Source organism: Spodoptera frugiperda, chromosome 27 (assembly GCF_023101765.2).
Source record: "Spodoptera frugiperda isolate SF20-4 chromosome 27, AGI-APGP_CSIRO_Sfru_2.0, whole genome shotgun sequence".
In the NCBI taxonomy this organism is placed as follows: domain Eukaryota; kingdom Metazoa; phylum Arthropoda; class Insecta; order Lepidoptera; family Noctuidae; genus Spodoptera; species Spodoptera frugiperda.
This window is the reverse complement of record NC_064238.1, coordinates 6,100,423-6,126,766: the sequence shown is the minus strand read 5'-3', so window position 1 is coordinate 6,126,766 and position 26,344 is coordinate 6,100,423. Positions and strand designations below refer to the sequence as shown.

The window sequence follows — 26,344 nt, the reverse complement described above, 5'->3', positions numbered from 1 at the left end:
TCAAAGTTTTATGACCGAAGGTGTGCATTGAACGATACGGTTCACACATTGTGTATCTAATGTGTCTTAGGTCAGGGGCTATTGTCCTAACTATTCAATCTTTTTATCGTATTCCTATACAAATGGCTATTGTTTTTATGACCCAATTTTATTTTCAGTCACCTTATTTTTCACCAATAATAATAAAAAAAAAAATCAAGTAGATAGTCTTTCAATTCACAAAAGGCACCTCCGTTAATAATCCTTTATTTTATTAATAAAATCAATTCTTCTACCACCAATAAGGCCTATTTTCCAATACCAATTAAGATTTATAACAAACAATAGCCTCTGACTCTGAATTGGTGTGAACCGTATCGCTCAGTGCCATGTGCTGTGGCTCCGTGACTCGAACTGACGTGAGCTGGTCTGTGCAGCCGTGTCTCCGTGATGAGGGGTCAGGTGGTCTCACCACAAGGCCTTGGTATCATCGGCATCAGGGTCTCCGTCGACAGGGAGGCTCGCTTCGGATTCACTCTCACCAGACAGGGTGGATGGTTAGTAAACGAAGTGCTATTTTATATATTTTAATCGATGAATCTTTGTGGATTTTAAAACTGATTGTGTTTAATGGTTGGTAAGTACAGTGTATTGATTTGTGTAATTCTAGTGTGTTTTTGTTAATATCATATTAATTTTATACCACAGTTTCGTTTAACTATGCATATCTAAAAATTTACGTATACATTTTCATTGAGAACTTTATAGTAAATTAACTAAAACAATGTAAAACTAAAACCATTTCAGCAATGAATATCATCTTTATATTTTAATCTAATTCTCAAAATATTGTACTGCAGATAATGTTAAAATTAATTACGCTAAAGGTACACCTATTTTCTTTAATTAACTTAGGACTATTTTCTCTTTTTCAAGCTACATTTAAAAACGGTTACACTAACAAGTAATTTTAATTGATGTTGTTTACTTCAATTAAGTATCAACTGACTTTATTTCCAACGCGACTCAGGCATCTTAGTAATTATAGCAAGTTATTTGAAAACGCCACCTATTAAAAAATATTTAAGAAACGTAATTGTTCTTTAGTTAAGAAACCACGCCGTGTAAACATGAATTAAGGTGATTCACCGTAACATAGATCGCAGCGTAAATAAACGAATAAAAATAAAATAATTTGGCATCGACCGCTCAGGGCAATCACCATGTCAAAGCTTTCTTTAAATATAAAGTTTACAACGATAGAAAATAGAAAAATCCCTTTAGTCACGATGATCGTTGAGTCATGGAACTAAATTGTTTTAAACATAGTAATTGAACATTGCGTGACAAACAAAAATATTTGAACAAATGTCTGTACAAACATTTGTCTTTATTCGTATAGGATCGTCATTAATTTTCGGACACGGTCTTTGATATTCGTCGCACGTACGTAAAGGCATCAAGTATAAAATCGAATTAGGCGGCGGAACGAAACCTGTATCATGTGAACATGTTATCAAATAACACGTCACGTTTTATCTTTTAAAAACCAATTACCGTAACTCAGTAACTGTTTACGTAGTTTTAAAACTTACCAAAACTATTACCGGTAGCGTTCCCAAATAATAAACGAATTGATCGTTCCAAATGTTCAAAGTTCCGTAATTTAACGACTCCACTTCGAGACTACTTACTTTAATGACGTTTTCAGTAATGAAGCACGATTTCGAAATTCTTAGAAATAAGCAGAAAAAAATCAACAGCGCTTTTATTTGTTCTCGAGATCGTAAATAACGTCACGGAGCGTTGCAAAAAATTTAACGGGAAGGAACGTCGCCTTTTTTCTTTTACTCGAAGTGCTGATTATCAAACTAAACCCCTGCTCAACACGTTCCGATAACAAACTCTCATTAAAGGTAAAAAAAACGTTGGAAAGAAACAAAGAAAAACTGAAAAATATTGTGCGGACGTTGTTTAAATTAATGACAAGAAAAATATTATAAGGGATCATTAAAACGGAGGAATGGAATACGAGTACCTACTAACAGTACTTGTTACAGCATTTTACGAGGATTAACTGCACTTTTATCGTGTTTGCCTAACGAGGCATTTTATATTATTTAGTACCTACTTGTGTGTCTGTTTATTGGATAAACGAGTAGACTACAATTCAGAACACTAGTACCAGCTAGTATAAGGGTCAAATGAAATGAAAATGTTGACCTTTCAGAGGATCGTATTGCAATCCTTGGAAATGACAAAGCAAGTGTGGGGCAACGTTTAAAAAAAAGATAAAGCAAATTGAACCAAAACACACTTAAATATGTAAAAAGACAAAAAGACGATAAAAAGTGAAATAGACCTCTATTATCTGACACTACCATTTCGTACATCTGCTATAACATCATCATCATTTAGGTTTGACGTGCTGGTGAATGGAGGAGGTGCGGTTACGCTGCAGTTCCAGAGATCACCGTTCAAGCCCCTGAGGAAGACCGTCTTCGTACCTTGGAACCAGATCGTGGTTCTGCCACCAGTGCAGATGGAACTTAGTGATGACAACGTTAAAGTACCAACGCCCAGGTGAGTGAACTTCTTTGTAAAGTTTATACTAACAAGACATGCTTGTTGCAGGTGTTGGGATTAATATGTATGTACTCGTATGTATTGGTATTTTTATTACAGTAGTTGATAGTAGTATGGAGTTAGATAAAGATATTGTGAGAAACTAGCTTTTGTCGGCGACTTCGCCCGCGTTCTCATGTACTAAAAAGTCCTATCACCCAAGACAGCTCATACCCTCTCTGTATATGTTTCATCAAATTCGTTCAATGGCTTCAGCGTGATTGATGGATAAACATCCAAACAAAGAAACTTTCACATTTATAATATTAGTGTGGAGTGTGATAAGGATAATGTACTTTAGATGCTATAGTGTCACTTGAGTCCAGTGTAATGTACTGTTCTACCTATCAAGAGTTTCTTTTGCAGCGAACAAGACCCTATAATTTTATCTAACTATATTTTATGAATTTTTAAAACAAATATACTAAAGCAACACAATTTCTAGGGCTCCACCTCGCATCGGCTGGTCACCAACTCCACAATGGTGGGAGGCAGAAACTCCACCTTGTGCTGCTCATGACCATGAACGATTGAGGCCTGAAGTAGTAGCAGTTCCTCCACTGGCAGCACCCGCTGCCTCATCTGCTACCACTACCACCGTCATTTACCCTGAGGCTCAGGTAAATACAACACTTGAATTCGGACAAACAACCGGTTCTAAGGTTTAACACAATAATGATGATGATGTCCATTTTATCTAACTTAGGATATAATTAGGGCACTATATGATCAGTATTACTCTCTATCTATTTCAATCTCTAACCAACAATGTTCTTTTTTCCAGATTGTAAGCGAATCTGTTAGCATCCCTGGCTCGTTGGTGAAGCTCACGTATCGTTCTTCCCAATCAGCTGGGTACCTGTCTTGTGTCCATGTTCAACTTACTCGTCGTGTAGTCCCAGCATCCCTCATTCGTGTGCATGTCCGCGTTGAAATCGAAGGCTCTTTGCACACCCACACCTACGAAGCTGATCCCGACTTGACTCATATCTTCGCTTGGAACAAACGGAACGTATACAAACAAAAGGTAAGAGATCAAAGAACTTAAATTATAAGCAAGTATGATATTTTCTGATGGAAATCTTTGGTTCGTTCTTAATTACTAATTTTGAAATTGTAATAATTCCAGGTATACGGTCAAGCACAAGCTAAAATATCAATTGGATATGAATACACATCATGCTCGTCAATCGTGTGGGAGACACAAACGGCAACTCTGGCAGGCTTCGACGTAGACATCTCAGATATCGGAGGATGGGGTCTCGATATACACCATCATTACAACTTCCATGAGGGTATTCTACAAAAAGGTGATGGAGCACTTCTTCACTTGAAGCAGTATCCTCGGACCGTACAGGTAAAAATTAAAAAACTTCCTTATCAAGACAATTTACGTAATTTAAAAATGAATTTGAACTAATTCAATTTTCGTCTTTTCTAGGTTGTAATGGGAACCGGTCTCCAACGTTCTTTGGAATGTCCTGACCACTGCAATGGCAAGGCAGCGGATGCTCGTCTCTTGACTCCGACAGCACTAACATCAGGTCCAGACGGATCCCTATATGTTGGTGACTTCAATCTTGTCAGACGTATCACTCCCGAGGGCGTTGTTACTACTGTTCTTCAATTACAGTAAGTACTGCAGATTTGATTACAAAATAGATTTCGTATGATTTTTGCCAATATCCTTGAGTATTGACCAAATTGTATTTTTTCTTTCAGAACAACGCAAGTTGCATATCAATATTATATCTGCATATCACCAGCGGATGGATATCTTTACATATCAGATTCTGAGAGACATCAAGTTAGAAGAGTGATAGCTTTAGAAAAGGTCAGAGATCCCGCAACTAATTCAGAAGCTGTAGTTGGTAACGGAGACCGTTGCGTCCCTGGAGACGATTCCAACTGTGGTGATGAAGGTCCGGCAATCAAAGCGAAACTGGCTCATCCTAAAGGTACGATATTATTTAAAGACTTCCACTTTATTTTGGTTGTTTGTTTACTTTATTTAAAAAATATTTTATTTAATCCAAATATTCCTTTTTAGGTCTCGCAATTGCTGCAGATAGAACCATGTACATCGCAGATGGAACCAACATAAGGGCAGTTGATCCCAACGGCATTATACACACTCTTGTAGGACATCACGGCCATCACAACCACTGGTCACCTGTTCCATGTCGAGGAGCAATCCCACCATATGAAGCACAATTACAATGGCCTACTGGAGTAGCTCTATCTCCACTTGACGGATCTCTGTACTTCATAGACGACAGGATTATACTGAAATTAACAGTTGATATGAAAATCAAAGTGGTCGCAGGCCAACCATCTCATTGCCGCCTAGGCAACGATGGAAAACCTGTTGCAAAGCCTGCTAATCGAACAAATACTGACATCAGAGAAGATTCCAGCTTAGGCACTATACTAGCTATAGCCTTTGCACCCAGTGGTATTCTTTATGTCGCTGAGGCAGATTCTAAGAAAACGAACGCTATCAAATCTATCGACCCATCTGGAAAGATCATGCACTTCGCTGGAAAGGTACAAGAAAATCTAAAGGAATTAAGCTGTGAATGTAATTCCTCAGCCTCAGCAACAGCTGTACCAACGAATTCTAGAGACGATGCTGGTTGTCCATGTAGACTTAGCGTAGCGGCCGGTGATGAACCTCCTACAAGCACGGAAACTTTATTATCGTCCAATGCTAAATTCCAAACAATTTCTGCTCTTGCTGTAACTCCAGATGGAGTTCTCAACGTAGTTGACCAAGGTAATTTTATTATAACCGTTAATAATAATTTAATTAATATCTGCTCTTGGAAAATACATATTAATAATTCTTATTGTTCTTGCAGGATCTCTTCATATTTTGGCCCTTAAACACTACTTACCAACTCATGATGAAAACGGAGAATTTAGAATACCTTACCCACCAACATCAGAAATATACGTATTCAACCGCTATGGCCAACATATCACTACTAAAGACTTGACATCAGGCAAAACGAGATACTCATTCCTGTATTCAAAGAACACAAGTTTCGGAAAACTATCTACAGTCACCGATGCATCTGGAAATAAAATACAGTTGCTGAGAGATTATAGCAACATTGTCAGTTCCATCGAAAACACACAAGACCATAAACTTGAGTTGAAGATTTCTGGAATAGGCTACTTGACCAGAATTTCTGAGAAGGGTTCCACTGAAATGGAGTTTGATTACGATGCAAGTAGTGGATTACTGAACAGTCGATCAGGGGTAAGTTGTCACATACTTCTTAATTCTCATACAAATAAATTTAATTATTTCTCTTGTAGAATGTCCTCTAAATATATTTTCATTTTCAGGCTGGTGATACTGTAATCTACAATTACGACGAACTCGGAAGAGTAACTAAAATTATAATGCCGTCGGGTGAACAAGTTCATATAACATCTGGTCTTGCCAAGAATTATGGTTTAGCAGTCACTGTATCAAACCCATCAAGCACTATCCCCGTAGGAGTTGCCAAGAAATGTGAATACGTATTACATGGGCAATCGTTCAAACAAATTACTATAAATAATGGTAAACAAATAACGGAAGGCAAGATTTATACAAACAACACACTACTACTTGAAACGCCATGGGCAGGAAAGTTCGAAAGTATTGCGGCTGCTAAACACCCACTCCTAGAGGCTGCCTTGCCAATAGAAGCTGAGATGCTACACATGTGGTCACATCAAACCACTACATTCGGAGACGCATTGGTGAACAACATGTATTCCTTATACACTCTAGTGGGTGATGTACGGAACCCTCAACAAACTTTGAACAGAGAAATATGGGTGAATGACTCCAGAGTGCTTATAATTGAATTTGATCAGTTTAAGAGCCGTGAAACCTTCTTCAACGCTGACAGAAACCCACTGTTTACCATATCTTACGATGTCGCTGGTTTGCCACTATCATTCAATCCGCACGGTGCTGGAGCTCCCCTCAATATTTCATACGACAGATTCAATAGAATCAACGGCTGGAAATGGGGTGACAGTGAAGAAAGCTATAGCTATGACCCACATGGAATGCTTTCGGAGATCACGAGTCCACAAGACGGCACAAAGTTCATTTACTACAATGAAGGTAACCTTGTATCCAAGATAAGCTTAGCCAGCCAAAGAAGCTTTAAATACAAGTACGATAACGACGGCGGGCTAACACACGTTATATTGCCTTCGGGATCAAACCATTCATTTAGTGTGCAACCGTCAATTGGATTTTTGAGAGTAACATACACACCACCTGGTTCCTCCAAGAAATATCTGCAACACTATGCTCACACTGGCGAACTTTTACAGACAGTATTCCCAGGCGATGGAGCTAGAGTTGTCTACCGTTATTTCACAACTAATAAAGTATCCGAAGTCATACATGGAGATGGTCAAACACAGATTCACTACGCAGAAGCCAGTGGTCTACCATCAGAAATACTACATGTTGACCGCGATGTAGACTATCGATGGGAATCCACTTATGTAGGTGGACTACTCACTGAAGAAAGGCTTGACTACGGTGCCAAAACTGGACTCAGCAATGCTAAAATTATTTATGAATACGACAACAATTATAGAATAACTTCCGTCCAAGGTCGAATTGGTGGGCAAACACTAATCCCGCATCACATTGTATACAACAGCAAAACGGGTGCTCCGGAGATACTCGGACAGTTTACTGTATCGAAGCAGAAATGGAATGAAACATCTGTATACGACGGAATAGCAATGTTCTCTCGCTTACTTAACGACCAGTTCCTAGAAAAAGAAGTTACTGTGAATATCCACAGAATGGAAGTATTCCGAATGGAGTTTTCTTACGACAGACATGGAAGAATATCTCAAACACGCACTCATACACGAAATGTGGGTGTTAATACTTATACTAATGTCAAAAACTATACTTGGGATTGTGATGGTCAACTTACTGGAGTGGAGGCTCAAGAACCATGGGGCTTTAGATATGATGACAACGGTAACATGTTATCGCTGACATACAGAGGTAATACTATACCTATGGAATACAATGATATGGATCGCATTGTGAAATTCGGTGAGGGTCAATATAGATACGATAGCCGTGGTCTGGTATCTCAAAATGCACGAGAAGAAAGATTCCAATACAATTCTAAAGGACTTTTGATTAGAGCAACAAAGCGAGGAAGATTTGATGTTCGATACTTCTACGACCATCTAGACAGGTAAGCAGAAACTAAACTTAGTGTCCACTGCTATAAAAATAAACTGTAAAATATCTGTTACTAACTAATTATTATTTTCAGGCTATCAACAAGAAAAGATAACTTCGGAAATGTTACGCAATTCTTCTATACAAACAAAGACAGGCCTCACGAAGTCAGCCATATTTATTCGCCACGTGAAAACAGATTCATGACCCTGGTATATGACGACAGAGGACATCTGATCTACACACAGGTACGTAGCGACACAACAGTGCCAAAATGATAATAGAAAATGTAAGTGATAGATATCTAAGTTTTTGATAATTTTGTCTGCTTACAGGTTGCTCGCCATAAATATTACATTGCAACGGACCAATGTGGTACACCTGTGATGATCTTCAATCAATACGGAGAAGGAATAAGAGAAATCATGAGATCTCCATACGGCCATATTGTATACGATTCTAACCCATACTTATACCTTCCCGTTGATTTCTGTGGAGGACTCCTGGATCAAGTCACGTCACTAGTCCATATGGCAAATGGAAAAGTTTATGACCCCTTGATTGGACAATGGATGTCTCCACTGTGGGAAAATCTCATTGAGAGGATTCACAACCCAACACAGTTACATCTCTATAGATTCAATGGGAACGATCCTATCAATGTACGGCCACAGAACAAGAAACCAACAGGTACCTACAGCATATTTCTTTTGACGTTACAATTCAAGAATTTTCAATATTCTGAACTATGTAGCTTTATTAACTTTTTCATTTCTTTCAGATCACCTGTCATGGTTAAAATTACTTGGCTATGATACAAAGAGCCTTGCGCCTCAACTCTATCCTGACGAACTACCCGGTGGATCAGTATTACCGAGCATTCCTCGTGGTCGGCCAGTTTGGGGCACCGCGCCAGCTGAAACTAGTCCTGGACTTCCTTCTGCCATGTCTCTACTTCCAACAGTCACTATAGAATCAGGCTTCCTATCACACATGTCAAATAAGAGGATAGCTGATTTCAGAAGTTTGTCTATTCCGGCAATGTCAGCACTAAAGACTGACGCCCTGAACCTGGCTCCAAAGCGTATAGGATCTGACTCTGAGCCACCATTCGGACGTGGTATCTTAGTCTCACGCAACTCTCGTGGTCGTGCAGTCGTTACCACCGTGCCTTCGGCTAACGCTATCTACCGCGATGTTTATACCTCAGTCTTCAATCGATCTCATCTTCTGCCATTCTCATTTGTTGTTCACGGTGATCAACAAGATGTCTTCTACTTTGTCAAAGAAGACACCTGGCGTGCCGCAGACGATAAACAACAACTGAAACGAATGCAAGGAAAACTTAATGTAACATTCCATGAAGTCGCTGAGGGAGGACGTTCATACGCGGACGTTAAAATTCATGGAAAAACAAGCATAGTCAATCTACGGTACGGCACCAGTGCGGAACGGGAGCGACAGCGACTGCTGCACCACGCACGGGCCGCAGCCGTACGGAAAGCGTGGCACCGCGAGCGCGAGGCGCTGCGCAGTGGACTCGGCGGCTCGCTGGACTGGTCCGCAGCTGAGTTAGATGAAATTCAGAAGGCTGGATCAGCAGCTGGCTACGAAGGAGAGTACGTGCACGACGTGGCACGATACCCGGAGCTAGCCGAGGACCCGTACAACATCCGCTTCGTGAAGAAGCGGTCGGACCGCGCCGAGCGCCGGCGGCGGAAGCGCTCGGACTGCCGCGGGGCCTGGTGGCTCGCCTGGGACGAACTCTGCTAGTGACGTGCCGCCATCCATATGCCAAATGGTGTGAATGTGAAATAGGTGTGTGTAAACGGTGAGGAATGATCGTGTGAGTGTTTGTGAAATATATTTTGTAAATAGTCTCTATTAATTGTTAATTGTTGATGTATGTATGTACGGTAGATGCGAATCCCTATCGCTGTGTAAATAATAAAATTTAATTTGCAGGGAGAGAATGGACCTTTTGAGAGGACTGATATTAAAAATAAATGTAATGTATGTATAGATAAGATTTATGTGAATATGAAATTATTTATACTTATTTATCGGTAAAAAAGCTTCATTGTGTCCAATGTTCTTATAAATTTAGATGAAGACTATTTGAAAGAATAAAAAGGCATACTTTTTTAACCAAACAAAACTGTTGTTTTCTTATTTCTCCAATGAGCACCTCTAAGGCAGGGTTAATTATTAACAGCTTAACAAGCCAGAGCCGATTAACCTTAAGGTAGAGTAGGCTAACCGCCTAGGGGCCCAGGATTGACAGGGGCCCACTGCACTGCAGTCCGCAACAGATTTAAGGATCAAATGAATAGAAGTAGACTAGACTGTAGAGTATTTGTTCTTTTTATGAAAAACTTGACGAGAGTCTCATGATTCACATGATTTAGTCAGTCAAAGTAGGTAAAGAAAAGGGTCCTGAAAATTATATTGCCTACAGGCCCATGTTAGGGTTAATCCGGCTCTGAACATGGCAAATAAATTGCGGGTTCGATCCCCGCCCAAAGCAATTGTTGTTCAGGGTCTGAAATACCGATTAAATTAAAAAAAAAATCGACATACGATTTAAAGTTGAAATTTAAATGGCAAGTTAATTACCGGGTTGGAGCGGTGCTTGTTAAATGTGTCATTCAAGAATATTTCCTCCCTACTTTTTACTACACACAGTGCCACTATTATAATCAATTTTATTGTAACAAAAGTACATCATATTTGGTTCAAAGTACCAAGAGTTCATAGCAAAAGAAACTAGCAGGCCTGTCCTTATGGTGGCAAACAGAGTGAGGAGATTAGATTGATGATAACCAATCCCGAGATATTGTGAATAAAAATTGTTAATTAGGAAACAAAAGACAAATGAACTATTAGAAGTTTAACGCGCGTGGCCAACTAGTTCCGCGCTTTCTATAATCACAAGTGTAGAGTACAGTACCCTTAGTCAAAGAGTAGGGCAGTTGTCCCACCGGCAACGATGAACGAGTAACGAGTAGAGCTAGAACTAGAAACGAGTGAAAACGAGTGAAAACAAAAACAAACAAGTGAAGCGAGCACTCGCCGGCAGTGTGAACAGTCAGCGATCAACTATTTGTATATGCATCTCTTTTGTTTACACGGAAAGTATATCTATTGTACGTTTCTTGAGCGAGAAAATAGCCGATAGTTAGTCGTTCACTCGCCGTTGGTGGGACAACTGCCTAAAGTAATATATGCCCTTAGTACGACTTGGCTTTACGTTGAACGAAACCATAGCGCGTTCGGCGCTCTGTTTGGCCGGCACGAATGAGCCAACCGATCATTGAAACTTAGACGCATTTTTGTGGCAATTGATTAGTAGAAAGAAGTATTGAAATTCTTTTATTAAATACCTACATTATGTAAGCAAAATATATTTTTTAATCTATATGCATAAAAATGAATCGCCAAAATGTACGCGCATAACTTCTGAACAAAATTGGATGATTTTTTTAATGTGTTTCTTATTGTCAGGAGAGAAGGTTTGTATAAAAAAAATATAGAAAAGACTTGTTGCTCGTTATTCTCGCTACAACTCGAGAAATGCTGGACCGATTTGGCAGATTTCGGTCTTGAATTATTATTTGTATAGGCACATGGAAGGTTTAAAAGGTGAGAAAAAAAATGTTGGAGGCAATAGAAAGTTCGCCGAGCCAGCTAGTTTATCAATATTTTAATTTACTCAATGGAGGACATTTAAATTCGGATACGAGTGCTTCATAACATTGTATAAAGAGATCATAAGTACATAGTGTTTATTTACGATCGATGTCAAAAAATTAAATAAAAGTTAGGCCAGAAAAGGTTTATGATAAGTAAAACGTAATTTTTGTGTAAAAGTTATTTATTTATGTTCGAACCGTCAATCTTTGAACAACGTATTCAAGTTAATTTTTACAATATCAATTTTATACACAAAATCCATGTCAACGCAATCATAAAAATTTTATTGTACACCATTTATGTTATAAACGTTTGAATGCATTATCACATGTCATCTAAAATAAAATAATATTTACAATGCAGTTTAATCGACCTAGTTGACACTGAAAACTTCATACAACCTCGAACTGAGTAATATTGTTTATTTATAAAAATCTCCTTTCGAAAATATATACAATAATATTATTTTATTATTTCTTAAAATATAGGTACATTCGCATGTTCAAATAAACTTTATGTTACAATCGTCTACACATTGAGCTACATGTCCGTAAACAAATGAGATCAACAAAACGCACAGTTACTCATCTACACCTCGACTTATGCAATATTTGTGTTAATAGCAAAATATGTCCACGCAATCTATCATACACCTAGGTAGTACAATATCTACAGAACAAAATAGTTTCTCTTATCTAGGCATGTCATAGAATGCCGGTATGAACACATCTCGTTAACTAAAATAAATAGTAAATACAGCGACACCGCTACGTACGAGTACAAAAAACTGTACACAATAAAATATATGAAATGGTATGCCTATTGCAATATCTCGGCAGGTAACGTTATATTTAATATAGTTGATAAACGTAATGATTGTGCGTGCAAATGTAACAATAACTAGCTCGTAACATAGTAAAGAACAAGTAATGGGACGTAGTAGATAAAGGAACAGCTTCGTTTGTTCATAGAAACATATTCTCTAATAAGTAGCAGCGAAGACATGCAGAAACAGACAATCCCTGTGATAGCTGCCCAGTGCACTACGTACTCAAGGCAGAACTAAAAATTCCATTATTATTTTCACATTATTTCGATGACACATACGTCATCCAATTTCTAAATTATATCTATACATATATGTACACTCTAAACATAAATTTCATAAATGTGACGTCACTCGTTAAGTGTAGTGGGCAGGTACCAACCTATCTTCAACAATTACCAATATTATGTACTGTTAATATCTGAAACCAGAAACTTGGCATCTCATGACTGAAGGCATAGCTTGCAGTCACACTAATATATTCTAGTTTCATCTAACAAAATTGACCATTCAACTAGGAAACTTGGAAGGAGATTATATATCGATAACCTCTTAATGTGCAAGATATCTATCATTTTCAATATTATATCTACATTGCATTGTTATTTTATATTCGTTAATTGCAACGTTCAGCGAGTTCCATAGATTTCAATTAGATTATAAATATAACACGTTCTATCATAGAGGTAACAAATATATACTATAACAATAGTATTACGTATTTAGATCTAAGTCAGATTTATAAGGCTGTCTCCCTAATACTAAGAGCGCTAATTTTAAATACTTTCAAGATAATACAGTATCATTATAATATTATGCATAGTTATTTAAACAGATATATTGCTCTTTTGATTACATTATAAAACTATATATGAATTCTCTTTTAGTAAAATAAAAACAACTCTATTCCTTATAGTCCAGGTTTGAAATCTACAGAACTCGGTCCCAATGGCATAACATAAACAAATTTCCTTACTATTCACATATTTTATATTACAGTAACATACTGAAAACATAAATTCAACTTTCTTACATTCCAACTACCGTTAGCTGTGATGCTTACTCGAAACTATATAATACATATTTACATCTTACCTAACACAGATTCATGAATCACTGCAAAGTGTTGTACTTCATAAAGTTCCAAACGTCAGTACTAGGTTGTCATGCGAACAGTGATTTTTATTCTTATTAATACTGATTTACTCGAATTTTCTACAATGTAGATGTTAGTCAAGTCTCCACACGTAATCACGTTAGCTCAATTTACTTTACTGAATACATAATTCAACCTGTGTGCTGTTCTAAATTTGTTAATCTAACAAACTCACTAACAACATTCATATACAGGTGTCGTACATAAAATCTTCATTACGATAATAATATCCGGATTCATTAACAATATTATTTTATTCCACTATGCAGTTAAACGTTATTTTCACAATAAAATTCATGTCATGATCCAATCACTTTCAATGTTGCAATTAATAATTAAATTTCATACGCAATAAATATTATAATTTGTGACATTCAAATAATAAAAATACATGATTGAAAATAGTATAATATGATAAATAATTCGAATAAAATAAAATTTGTCAAAGACATGATTCAATACAAATCATTGCAAATACTTAATAGACCATTTACATGTAGTGTGATGGAACTGATAATTTAACTATAGGCATAACTGCTTCAATGAACACTGCTACATTATAAAAATTCAGTCGTTGTTTCAGACATTATTATATTGGATATAGCAACATTGAGGATACTACTTATATATAAATTTTATATTGAACCTAGTTATGTATTAGAAAACATTAACGGTACGTACATACCGCAACTTAACCAAAGTTACTCCTAATTGGATTTATAACAACTGCGTGACGTATCATTAAAACAACCATAATTCCACTATTGCATAAACGCACTTACTAAGTTAAGTCTATTTCTCGAATATCGGTGTTTAGAGATGGCCGCCGGGTACGTATGTAGATCACAGCGTGGATACTGCGCACGGCACTAGTCACTAGTCACTATGTCACTAACATATGTAATAATTTAGCTAGGGGTTAATATTTACACAATATTTCACTAAGTCGCGTCGCGTCGCACACTGTGACGTCACTACGAACTGTCCGCATTCGATTTCCGCCGAACTTGTTGAGCGCTCAACGCCTGCGCTTGCGCCTGGCTGATGAATTGTGTCGTTCCTACGAAACACATTGTGTTTACTTAAATCGATTTCTTAGAAATATCCAATATCCAATAGAAATAAAACGTAAAAAATAAGTAGATTAAATGTATACTCACGTGACGTGTGACGATAATTTCATTCAAAGTCAGTGCATTAATAGTTGACATCTTAAGATACTTAAACATATAAGTTGGAAAATAAATAGTAGACTAGTTGCTCCAAAGTCGCAAAGTAACCATAACTAAGTCTTGTGCGAATTTTAAGATAACATTATTCTTAGCTAAAGAAATAAAGAAGCTAGGTATCTAGGCTTACCAGTATGCGGCGCCGGCGTGAGAGTGGGTGCAGGCATGGCGGGGGGCGCGGGGGCGGGCGCGGCGGGGCGCGCGGGGCGCGGGGCCGGCCGCGCACCCCGCGCACTGCGCACTACTTGCACGCCGCCGCCACGGACGCCGCCCTTCACGCCACCTGACATCAATTGCGCTGGAACATACAACATATTTACTCAATGTAATACAGAGTAAGTTAACTGATAGATAAAAGACATCCCTGAAAAGGGGGTAGGCCACAATCCCCGTGTTTGACAAGACAAGGAAATAGCAGTATGGTCTTTCAAATTTAATAAAATGTACGCCTCGTCTTTCGGATTTTTTTAAAACAATGAAATTACTCTAACTTATTTACCAGGATTATAAAAATCAATAATCTTGACTAGCTAATATTACTGAAGCTATTCCAAAATCAATAGAAACCCAATACAGTAACTTTTTGCTAGAGTCCAGCTCATTCGAAACCTCGGATGCATTCCGTGGTACAACTGAGAATATTCAAAATCGAAATATGGTAACTTCACATCGCCCAAAGAGGCTCTCAAATACCTACACCCTAAAAAAAGATGAAAAGAGGAACTTACCTATAGGCAAAGAGAGCACCGAAGGTTGGTTTGTGAGTACGACGGACGTAGTAGGGGGCACCGACACTAGAAGACCACTAGGCGCACCGGACACGTTCAAGGACAGCGATATCGGCGCAGACAAACCCGGGATCTGTACTTGTACGTTCTGGAGACCCTGAATACTTTGTAGACCTTGAAGTGATGCTAAACTTAAGCCCTGGAATATTAAAATATACGTTTTAATTATGAATCGTTATAAATTGCTCGTGTGCGCGTGCGCATGTGAATTCTTTAAAGACTGAATGATGATGATGATGATGGATGGGATGAAAACAGAATATTGAATGATCTTTTAGAAATCCTACTTTACGAGATTAAAGGAAACTGCTATCTCTTTGTTACATTAGTTGATGCCCATCTCTAATTCCACAAATAAGACATACTTTATCATCGTTTCTTTATAGAAAACTTAGTATAATCTAATTAGAATTCTCAATTGGTGGTCAATTCTCTTTGTTAACACCAAGGGGAGTTTATTCTAAGACAGTCAATTATGTATGCCGTTACCTGCAAATGGCATACGGGTTGTTGCTGCGTAGTGGGCGCGGCCGAAGTGTCGGGCCCCATCAGTCGCTCTAATAGAGCACTTTCACTACTCGACACATTCGTCGCTTCGTTCTCTCTCGAGTAACCGCTCATTACTTGGACACCAACTCCCTAATAATACAAAATATGTTATTTCCTACAACTACAGTAATCAGTAACTAATCAACCACCAATTTTGTGTTGTCTTTTCAATTGTATGGAAACGAAAAATTGATGCCAATATTGTGTGTAGAAATATACATTTCCAACCTACCATGCGAATTTTGAAAACCAAATAACCTAATAATTTTGACTAAACCGTTGAATGAAAGCTACACTTGGGCTACAGTTTGCTTTATTTTCCTACCTGTTGCGTATACGTGGGTAAGGTATGTGATGCGGTAGTGGCAGTGATGATTCGTGCTCCGGCTATAGAGACCCGGCCGAGTAGTTTGTGGGCATCTATAGTGTTATTGTCTGCAGTGGATGCGGTGGCGTGCGTCATGGCGGCCGGCGCACTGTTCAACAGATTCAGTATCGTCGCGTTGCTGCTCGCAGTACTGACTGCTGCTTTCGCTGCGTTTTGACTGGCTGCCGCTGGAAATAGGTGTTGGTATTTCAATTAGATATTATTTAAGAAAATAAAATCAGGCTGTAAACTTTCCCACTGTAGGATAGAGACTTCTTCTCAAACGGAAAGTAATTAGCATTGACTACAATGTTCGCTTAAGGACGACTTTTGTTGGCGACTTTAAGACTCTGTATAAAAATTGGGTTCCAAAATCCTCAGTGGGTGTACATACTGTCTAAAAATAGTAGGTTCGATAGTCATTTCATTTCATAGGACGGCTTTCCACACTCTTCCTCTTTCTAACTCACCATTTCTTCTCTTCACTAGTAAAAAAAATAAAGATAATTTATCGCTTTTTCTACTTACAAACCTTCTTTTTTTAAACCTCTTATTGAGGTCTTTGTACATTATTACCTTATTACTTACAATTGCTTTAAAAAACAACGTATAGACAGAGACAGCAATACTTACCTTGTTGGAACTGTTGTGCAGAGTTCATAAGACTAGTGACAAGCGCGCTGATGGCTGGGTTCGTTGTTCTAGGCTTGGTTATGGTCGCCTTCTGTTGCGTGGTCGTCGTATTCGTGTATTGGATGTTCTGTACCTGCTTCCAGGGAATAATATTAAATTATTCTTCGTATATAAGCAATATTTTAAGTTGGTATATGAGGAGAGAAATTCGGTTAATAAGGAACCTTTTTTTCAAAAACGTCACGCCTTTAATCCCCGAAGGAGTAAGCAGAGGTGCAAATTATGACACATAATGCCAATTACACCCACATTTCTCAAGTTATGTTGTAAGTCCCATGTAATAGGTGGTGAGCCTATTGCCATATACCGGGCACACACATATAAAAAAATGTTTATAATTTATCATATACTCCAAATTATCTTTTATATTCAAATTTTGACTTAACCGATGACCTGCTACCGCACAACATATCACGGGTTCACACATTTATTCTTATTGTGTTCCACAATTGTTGTTCTGAGTCTAAGTAATACGTATGTGAAATTATGTGTTTGTCAGCACGAGAGAAACTTCCAATGCATTTTAACATTGTAAATAAATACTTACATTATATTTTGTACATTACCTGAGACGTGCCGGCAGTGGACATGAGCGGGTGTTGTATGTGTATGATGGCGGACTGCATCTTCTGCGGGTTGATTGGCTGCGGTGGGTTCGTCAACTGCTGCGCTAACAGCTGATTGGTGGACGCCTGTAGGCAAAGTATACATTATTGTATTTTAACGACACATAACTAGCTTTTAGGTGTCTACTTAGAAATAATATTTTAGCTTTACGTGTCTAAGAGTAGCGATTGTCTATTTAGCAGAATAAAGCATGATTTCTGAAAGGATGCTCAATTTAAATAGAGATAGTTTATGATGACAATATAAATTAGATATTTAAATAATCTAAGGTACAAATTAAGTTATGACAAACTATGTTACGTGACGCTTAAAATTAAAAAAGACTGCTATACTACTACGGCAAACTCAAGACTGAACTGTCGCACTAACAACCACTAAACATAAATAGCGTAGTGATATAAAATTATCAGTCAATAATATAAATTGATAACCCTTGCAGAAATCCGAGGAGAGTCATTTAAAAGGTAAGCAGATAAAGAGTGAATCACAACATTCACACACATGCAGTCACAGTGATAAGTGCCTACATGTGTACAAATTGTACAACACTTATCTCTTAATCAGTTGAGAAGATACGAGGCTAATTCAAGTATTTTTAACCTTACTTTTTGTTTAATTAACCACTACAAGCAGATCATATCAATTTAATTACTGTTTTGCCAACGTATTATCAAGATAATCTTGAAGATGCAGCACAAACAAGCGTAAATCAAGCAAACAAAGCTACATGCGTTTACTAGCAAGCTGTATTAAGTGCGATTATATCCCTAACGGATTATTATTCACCCCACTTTAGTACTTGACTTTCAGGCGTGGATCAAAATAATTAATTTAACACAAACCTGCGGCGATAGCAGCGGTGTCGCAAGTGTGGGCTGTTCCTTTATCGCGGTGTCACTAGTAGTGATGACGTTCCCCACTACGTTGCCCACGACAGTGCCCACGTTGCCCACTATGTTGCCCACGCTTCCGACCACGTTCCCCCCACAAATACGCACCTGTGGCGAAAGTCGTGGTGTCGTAGGGGAGGGTTGTTGCTTGAGCGCCGTGTCGTTGGTGGCGGTCACATTGCCCACTACGTTGCCCACCACCGTGCCCACATTGCCCACAACGTTGCCCACGTTGCTCACGTTGCCCACGACGTTGCCCACATTGCTCACCACGTTCCCTACCGCTGCTACATTACCCACTTGCTGTAACTGCGCTTGCTGTAATATTTATAAATCACATAATGTCAGTGATCAGTATCACAAATTGGTATACAATACCTACAAAACAAGCATTATTTAAAATTGAACCATAACTCAAATACATAAGAACTAGTTCTTATAACCCGCTCTTGATATAACTCTTGTTTCGCTGTTCGATAATTACTCAACCTAGCTATTAGACAATAAAGATTCTTACCAGTATGGGTAGTTGGCGGACGTTGGTATGGGTATTCGTTGTTGCCTGTATCGTGGAAGTCCTGCAAATATGTACATTGAAATGACCAACTACTCTACATCGATATACAATATGTATAAACAAATAAATAATGGCAAATAGTATCTTACACAACAGGAACGGTTGTGGCGTTAGTCTGTACTGTCGTGGCGCCAGAAGCGGCCGACCTCTGTTGTAGCAAGAGTTGCTGGTTCTAAAAGACATTTATACAAAACGTATAATCTCAATTCCTCATAAGAAAACTCACACAAGACACTACAAGTTTCCTTACCAGTTCCCTCATTCCTCCTGTAAAGGACACCCTCGGCATCTGGCCAGGCACTACATGTCTTATCCTAACAGACTTCCGACCTTCCTCCGTAAATATCTCTGTGAACTGCTGTATATATTTATTCGCTTGTAGTCTTGACCCTGATGGACGAAAATAAAATTGTTTACATATTACCTAATCGTTAACATATAGAATTACAGATACATATAATCCATATTTATATAATGAGTCAATAAAATTTATTATCAGGTCCATGTGTGTGTAATTAATTTTCTGTATGTAATCTAATTTGATAAGGATTGCAGTGAAACATGAAAAGGAAAATCGTAGTTAAATACAAGTAATTGGTAGGAAACTGTGTCTTGACAGCCAAGTAAGATATTTTTTTTTTAGTATTTCTACTCTTCCCATGGTAATCATAAGAAGGGAAGTCAGTTCCCAACTGACTGGACGACACAAGACTATCCATCAGGGACTGGGCAGTAAAACTATCAAACGTATCTGAAAACTACGAACTTGTCTGACAAGCATGGAGACTATGGCAACCTCTTATGTATAGAAGGGGTAATGCCCTCCTATTTCGACTCTCTAGTGCTCTAGTTCACCAGAAGTATAACAAGCTGTAATGATGGATGGTACAATAACTTACCTAATGAAAACCGACATGCAGCGCCATTCGTTTCTCCTTCAACGTGGTCCCTGTCTACATAGAGCTCTCCAAGGAACTCCTGGTCGGCGGCCCTCTGTAATATTGACAGTTTGATGTGGAAGAACCCAGCGCTGGCGTGTGGTGACGTCTTCTCAGTCTCAAGGATGTACTCCTCCACTAGCTGCGGGTAGCAGTCGGGCGTGGGCCGCGGCCGCTCGTACGCGCGAGCCAGTCGCAGCGGACCGCCTGGCTCGGACGGCACGGCTAGTGATAACGGATCCATTTTTGGTGGCTCGATTGGTTTGAACACCTAAAACAATATCAAACAAATTATTATAACACGTCCCAACAAAAAATTCAAATAATCAATAATAGTGATCTTACCTCTGGTGGCTTTTTCGGATACTTAGATGTCAGTCGTGTTAGTGGCACTGATTGTCTACTATTTTTCGCTCTTTGACGATGTATTAAGTCTAATATCTCTAAACCATGATAATGTGTGAACTGATCCAATTTCCTCTTTCGGTTTACTGCCACCTATAAAATAAAATACACACACTTAATAAGCAAATTCATAGTAACATTATGTAGAAATTATCTTTGAATTAGTAAATGATATTTGTTAATAAAAGTGCAACCCTTATTAGTTACATGGCACTCTCAAAGTCAAATCAAAACTGGCCAGAAATATAAAAATAATATTTTACTCTCCAGATAAAATAAAAAACAATGAAGCTCATACAATGTTGTCTATGAAGTCAGATAGAATTGTATCCATACCTGTGAGAATCGTTTAGCCTGCCTTCTTATCCGGGGCGTATTGAACAGTCGTGGGGCAGCATGTAGCCGCGCGGCTAGAAGGCCCACGGCGGGGCGCGGGTCGAGGCACAAGGGGGGCGCGGCCGCGTGCACTAAGGCCGCCTCTACCGCTTCTAATGCTCCACGCTCTTCGCCCGCCCAGCCGCAGCGACCACCGATACACATTGCATCGGTTATTATACTCTGCAGGACGAAAAGTGAAAGTCAAAGCATTTATTTCAATTAATTATTAATTAATTAGGCACTTTTGAAACATCAAAATTGAATTATCCGTCAGTCAGTCTGTCTGTCAGTGAAGCTAGGTGCTTGTTCCAGAGTTAAATTGAATATCGTTAAATTTACACTCATAACACACATTAATGATGCTTTATTTTTCAATGCAATACACTATTGCTTGAAATTAAGTCTTGAGACAATTTTTAAGAAAGATAGAAATCATATCTTGTGTTGCATTGGGATGTATTTAATCATATATGTATCAATATGGTTTAAAGCGGCATCTTGCTAGAATTAACTGAAAAATGACTGTTTCTTTTCTCCATTTTCACTCAATTTTACCAACTGGAGTTATTTAAAGTAATTCAAATTTTAAAATTCAAGTGTACTGCCAAGTTATAAGGTTAATAATCTATTAAAACAGTATGCATACAGTAAAAGTCTAGGAACACAGCGGATGTTTATTTTATACTCTTTGTATTCCTAAAATGTATGTAACAAACCTACTTACTCTACACTAGAGCTTCCCAACCTTTTACTGGGCAAGGACCACTTTTATAACTCTTTTTAAATTAGGGACCACTATTTATATTACATGTACTCCCACACTCTGATTATCTTATTCACTCATAAAAATAATGACTTTTGGATTATTAAAATCAGTTACTCCACAAATGTTTCCTTTAAAATAAGATTAATTCAATTTAATTCGAGCTTTATCCATGGTATTTATTAGACAGAGGTGTAGTCTGGTTTATTTCTTTTATCATTTCGTGGAAAAAAAAGTTGTCTTCTGTGGACCATCGGTTGAAAACTACTGCTCTACACACACTGTTATATACTATGTGCACCATGCATCTACCACATTCTCACTTCCAATCTAATAGTTAACTTTAAAATTAAGACACCTTAAAAAACTGGTTTAAATGACTACTGTTTTAAAATAAAAACTCCTTTACTGATGTCATAATATGCTTAGAAGCATGAATTTTCACAAACAAAAGTTATTTAGAGCCATATACATCAAATTATTCATCAGGTGGACTAACAGAATATTAATGAGACCTTGTGAAACGAAACCTTAATTGTATTTCTTTAAACTAGGCCAAGCTGTAGGAATAACTTGAAGAAATGACTTATATTCTCCCCACCAGTATAAAAATGACATAATTTTACTAAAATTATTACATAACTGGTTTTTGTATATGTGTTGTTCATTTGAATATTCTACAACTAAACCTTCCTCAAAAATGTTTCTCTATAAGGTGAGTTCCACACAAGCAAACTGTTAGTAGTTTGAAGTTTAATATGTATACACAGGATTTCTTTATGACAGTTTGTATGTTCAGTGCTTTAACAAAAACTACACAGTAGACAGAAAATAATGCAGTAAAAAATAAGAAGCTCTTCTCAAGTCTTAACATTTTGGTGAAAAGGAAAAACAAGGAATAATTTGTATTCTAGTTTTGTCTTGAATATTTTACACTTTAATCAATAGTTAATAACACTATTCAATAAAATACATACCTGATTAGTGGGCCTTAGGAGTACATGATGAGTATCGCAGAGAAAACTTGGATATGCCTGTCTATAGTCTCTAATCTGTGCTATTATGCATCCGGAATAAAACAGGCATGAGTGTTCAGTCTCCAAAAGATCTAACAACACTACAGGCAGTTCCTCATTGTCAATATAACTCAATAACTCTTCCTCTTCATATGGCCAGCGGGGAGTCTCTATCAAAGTCTCTTCTTGATTTGATGATGACTACAAATAGAGGTATTTCATTAGAAAATTATAGACAATATCATTATAAAGAGGTAAGAAATTTTATGAACTATGGCAAAGGTAGTCTTATTTTACTTTTGTAACAAAAATACAGCCAGTTCTTAGTTCAATTACAGGACCTACAATTTTTTCAGGATAATAAAGGTATTTATTACCAGTAATTTATTTTATGATACTCGTTGTATAGTGGAATAAGGAGTTTAAGAGTTAATTAATACTCTTTTACAATTTTTTGAGTCTACTTACATGCCCATCTGGTGGATGTAGATGTTGTGAGTTTCCATTTACTTTTAATGATAAAGAATATCCCTTATTGCCTGGATACAGATTTATTATTAATGTATTAAGATTATATATTGCTAATAACTTCTCCAATAGATATGATGTGGTTTTCAGGCCTTGCTGTAATGTTAAAAAAAATACAATCTGAATTATTTATGTTAGTTTCTGATTTAATATTTATGCTTTATAGGATTTATGAAGTAGTAATATTGTTGATTCTGCTAATTGGACAGCTTTAAGAATGCACAATTAGTGGCATACTTATGATACAAGGTTTATTATGGTGCACAATACATAACAATCAATTAGACCACGAAAATCTATAATTTTCACATTCTTAATAACTAAAAGATAAAGATTAATATAAAGCCATCAATAATTTGAGCTTATAATCAAATATTACATGCTATTAAGTGAACCCCGTGAGGTTCAGAGCTGCATCACAGTATATCATATTTAGGCAACATATACATACATAAACCTGAAGTAAAACACAAATAACATTATAAAATAATTAGAATACATGAACATTAAGCTAAATAGAGCAATCCTGTACTTACATAGTTCACCTGTAATGTTTCATCTCTACTTAACTCGTTGTAAAGTTCATGAAGTTTTTTAAATAAATCAAACTTCTCTGTAGCTTTGGAAGCAGAGCCGGACGAATTTCGTTGAAATTTCATTCTAGATTCATCAACAGATTCAGCAAGGTGCATCTTATCATGGGTCCAAGTCATTTTGTGGTCTGGGACACCACTGTTATATTGGGATAAGTTTGAGTTCACATGTTTCGCCCGGTTTAGTATTACCTGAAATATACATTTTTGATTATAAACAAATCTGATAACGAGAACGGTTAGATAAGTAAAGCTCGGGTAATAAATAGAAGAAAGCAATGAAATACCTCAGCTTCCAATGCCGCGTGAATTAAACCATCCATAATGTCATTTATTAAAACAAATATGTAAGTGGCAGTTATTTTATTAAATTTATTATTTCATATTAACAGTTTAGGCCTGAGTATTAAGTCATGATTTTTACAAAAACTAATATGCTTTATTTATGTTTCACACTGCATGACAGTAAAATAACATGTCCAATGTCCATCAACAATTTTTGACATTGCTTGTTGTAGATTATGTAGAGACGATCATAGAATTTTTTCAATCAAATCGAATCAAAATATAATTTTAGATAGTCTTTTTTATTTCAAAAAGCTTGAAAACGTATGATATTACGAATTTTCTAAGCTTTTTATGGTTTTGTGCTAATAAAGTGCGAAAATATGCCATTACAAGGAAAGAAATACAAACAAATAATTCGATTTAACTTAAAAGCCCTTGTGTCAAAAACGAAAAAGAAGGCACCAATACGCAACTTGTTCAGCCTTCTATTACAAATTGTTGCAAAACTAAAAATATATTTTTATAGTAATAACTATCGTAAGTCATACTAAATTAACAAAAAAATTCACGGTTTACTCACGTAAATTATTCTAGGCGTGAGTAGGCTGCGCGACGTTGCCGCATCTGCACACGCTACTCGTGATGAAGAGTCCCTTTGTGACTCGAAACTAGTAGAGATTTCCTCTATTAATTTACGTGAGTAAACCGTGATTTTTAGTTCAACTAAAAATATATAAAGTTCTTCACTAAAACTTTTACAAACATAGAGATGCACAGAAAAATGAAGAATTATTATACTATTGTTATATACCTACTCTCAATCAGTCAGTCCCCAAGTTTAATTAAATAAAAATCAATGGAACAAGCTACCGTTTTTTAGCCGCAAGTTAAAAAAATCTCAACTGCCCTAGAAAAAGAGTCTTCGTAGCACTTTTCTTGAAGATATGTCATAGCGAGGTTCGATTGCCGGATCGGGCATAAGTCGCTCGCTCCCACTCTTTTGTATTAACTATACCTCTATACCTATCTTATACATATTAATATAATGTTGAAGGGTTTGTTTGTTTAAACGCGCCAATTTCCAGAACTATGTCCGAAATGAATGATTATTTTTGTGTTGGATAGTCCATTTATTGAGGAAGGCTAGATGCTATAAAACAATACACCACGTTCAATAGAAGCCGAGCAGATTGGGCGAAACCACGCGGGAGTAGCTAATATTTAATATTTGTACATTGTCCTACACCTTCGAGGTACACAAACACACTTCTCCACCAGTAAGAAACTATGTACTATGGCAATAAGTGCATCCATTCTAATTTCACGGTATCATATTCATATCTGGCGAAAAGTGGATGTTGCAGGGGTTTACATCTCTGCCTACCCATTTGGGGATTAAAAGGCGTGATGTTATATTCAACATATTTAGACTAGAGAATTCTTAATTATCATTTTTATGCATTAAAGATGCAGTGCCTTTTTATCATTCTCACCACATGAATGCTCTTATTCACTAGGTACTCATTCACCCTACCTACTTCTCATGATAGCCAAAACTTATAAGAAATTAAGAAGTACCAACTAAGAATAAAAAATATTAAACTTATTAACTAAAAATAACGGTTTACTCACGTAAATATTATACATTCATCACGTAGAGATAAGCTCTACTAGTTTCGAGTCGTGCAATAGGCATAATGAAGAGTCCCTCTTTGACTCGAAATTAGTAGAGCTTTGCTCAATATATTTACGTGAGTAAACCGTTATTTTTAGTTAATCCAGTATATCCCACGATAGTTACTATAAAAATATAAAACTATATTCCAATTAGCAGACAAATTCTTATAAGCCTTTGAAATAACATTGCCACAAAAAATAACTGCAGGGTATTCTGTGTCTGATTAGTTTTTCTTATTAAAATTTATATAAGAAAATGGTAAGGTGTGGCTGAATACAGAAGATTGGGAAGTTGTGGAGAGGGGGAGGGGGGGGGGCAGGTTCTTGCAGCAGTAAATCATGGAGGAAGATAAGTTTAGTTTAGTTAATACAAAGTGAGGAAGCAGCTAAGAGAACAGTTTCAAGTTTAAATTATTATTGAGAATTGAATGTTCTTGTAAACATTTGTGGTTTAAACATTTGGGAAAGACAATAGTTATAGTCATATATATATTACATTCATACTTTTCGTTTTCTGGTACCTACGTATTTA

The 26,344-nt window shown here is 37.1% G+C and overlaps 2 protein-coding genes across 25 annotated transcripts in view; one reads left to right on the top strand and one right to left on the bottom strand.

Moving 5' to 3' along the window:
- The window catches only part of LOC118263928 (teneurin-a), a 330,884-nt gene extending 320,895 nt beyond the window's left edge, over positions 1-9,989 (top strand). For 5 of the 20 annotated variants that reach the window (XM_050705299.1, XM_050705283.1, XM_050705301.1 and 2 more), the window contains 13 exons: positions 417-536; positions 2,398-2,562; positions 3,050-3,224; positions 3,389-3,631; positions 3,734-3,961; positions 4,046-4,236; positions 4,327-4,562; positions 4,655-5,380; positions 5,466-5,869; positions 5,959-7,844; positions 7,926-8,079; positions 8,167-8,521; positions 8,613-9,989. In XM_050705299.1, coding sequence (XP_050561256.1) covers positions 417-536; positions 2,398-2,562; positions 3,050-3,224; positions 3,389-3,631; positions 3,734-3,961; positions 4,046-4,236; positions 4,327-4,562; positions 4,655-5,380; positions 5,466-5,869; positions 5,959-7,844; positions 7,926-8,079; positions 8,167-8,521; positions 8,613-9,604 — 5,875 coding nt within the window. In that variant the 3' untranslated portion in view covers positions 9,605-9,989. The remainder of the gene's footprint in view (positions 1-416; positions 537-2,397; positions 2,563-3,049; positions 3,225-3,388; positions 3,632-3,733; positions 3,962-4,045; positions 4,237-4,326; positions 4,563-4,654; positions 5,381-5,465; positions 5,870-5,958; positions 7,845-7,925; positions 8,080-8,166; positions 8,522-8,612) is intronic. The other 15 variants (XM_050705300.1, XM_050705290.1, XM_050705302.1 and 12 more) reach the window with 12 other exon arrangements.
- Positions 9,990-11,651: 1,662 nt separating this feature from the next.
- On the bottom strand, positions 11,652-24,350 carry LOC118263813 (transcription factor SPT20 homolog). Of its 5 annotated transcripts, none has more exons than XM_035576000.2 (18): positions 24,135-24,350; positions 23,791-24,039; positions 23,195-23,350; positions 22,688-22,927; positions 20,906-21,127; positions 20,510-20,662; positions 20,126-20,435; positions 19,477-19,616; positions 19,316-19,398; positions 19,167-19,227; positions 18,602-18,967; positions 17,699-17,824; positions 17,073-17,208; positions 16,398-16,627; positions 16,013-16,162; positions 15,464-15,662; positions 14,866-15,033; positions 11,652-14,566 (listed from the first exon to the last, which is right to left on the bottom strand). In XM_035576000.2, the coding sequence occupies exons 1-18, from the start codon at positions 24,168-24,170 to the stop codon at positions 14,481-14,483; spliced, it is 3,111 nt and encodes a 1,036-aa protein (XP_035431893.1). In that variant the 5' UTR covers positions 24,171-24,350; the 3' UTR covers positions 11,652-14,480. The 5 variants fall into 5 exon arrangements, with proteins under 5 accessions (XP_035431893.1, XP_035431896.1, XP_035431894.1 ...); XM_035576003.2 differs by having other exon boundaries at positions 18,758-18,967; XM_035576001.2 differs by having other exon boundaries at positions 17,073-17,205; positions 24,135-24,349.
- Between the last annotated feature and the right edge of the window lie 1,994 nt (positions 24,351-26,344).

What these genes read in the sequence shown, in the direction of transcription:
- LOC118263813 (XM_035576000.2), bottom strand. Translation starts at nt 24,170, where the DNA reads ATGGATGGTTTAATTCACGCGGCATTGGAAGCTGAG. An exon ending in TCCTAAGGCCCACTAATCAG is followed by an intron (nt 21,128 to 22,687) that starts GTATGTATTTTA and finishes TTCGTCCTGCAG; the next exon opens with AGTATAATAACCGATGCAAT. An exon ending in CAGGAGGAATGAGGGAACTG is followed by an intron (nt 19,399 to 19,476) that starts GTAAGGAAACTT and finishes AATGTCTTTTAG; the next exon opens with AACCAGCAACTCTTGCTACA.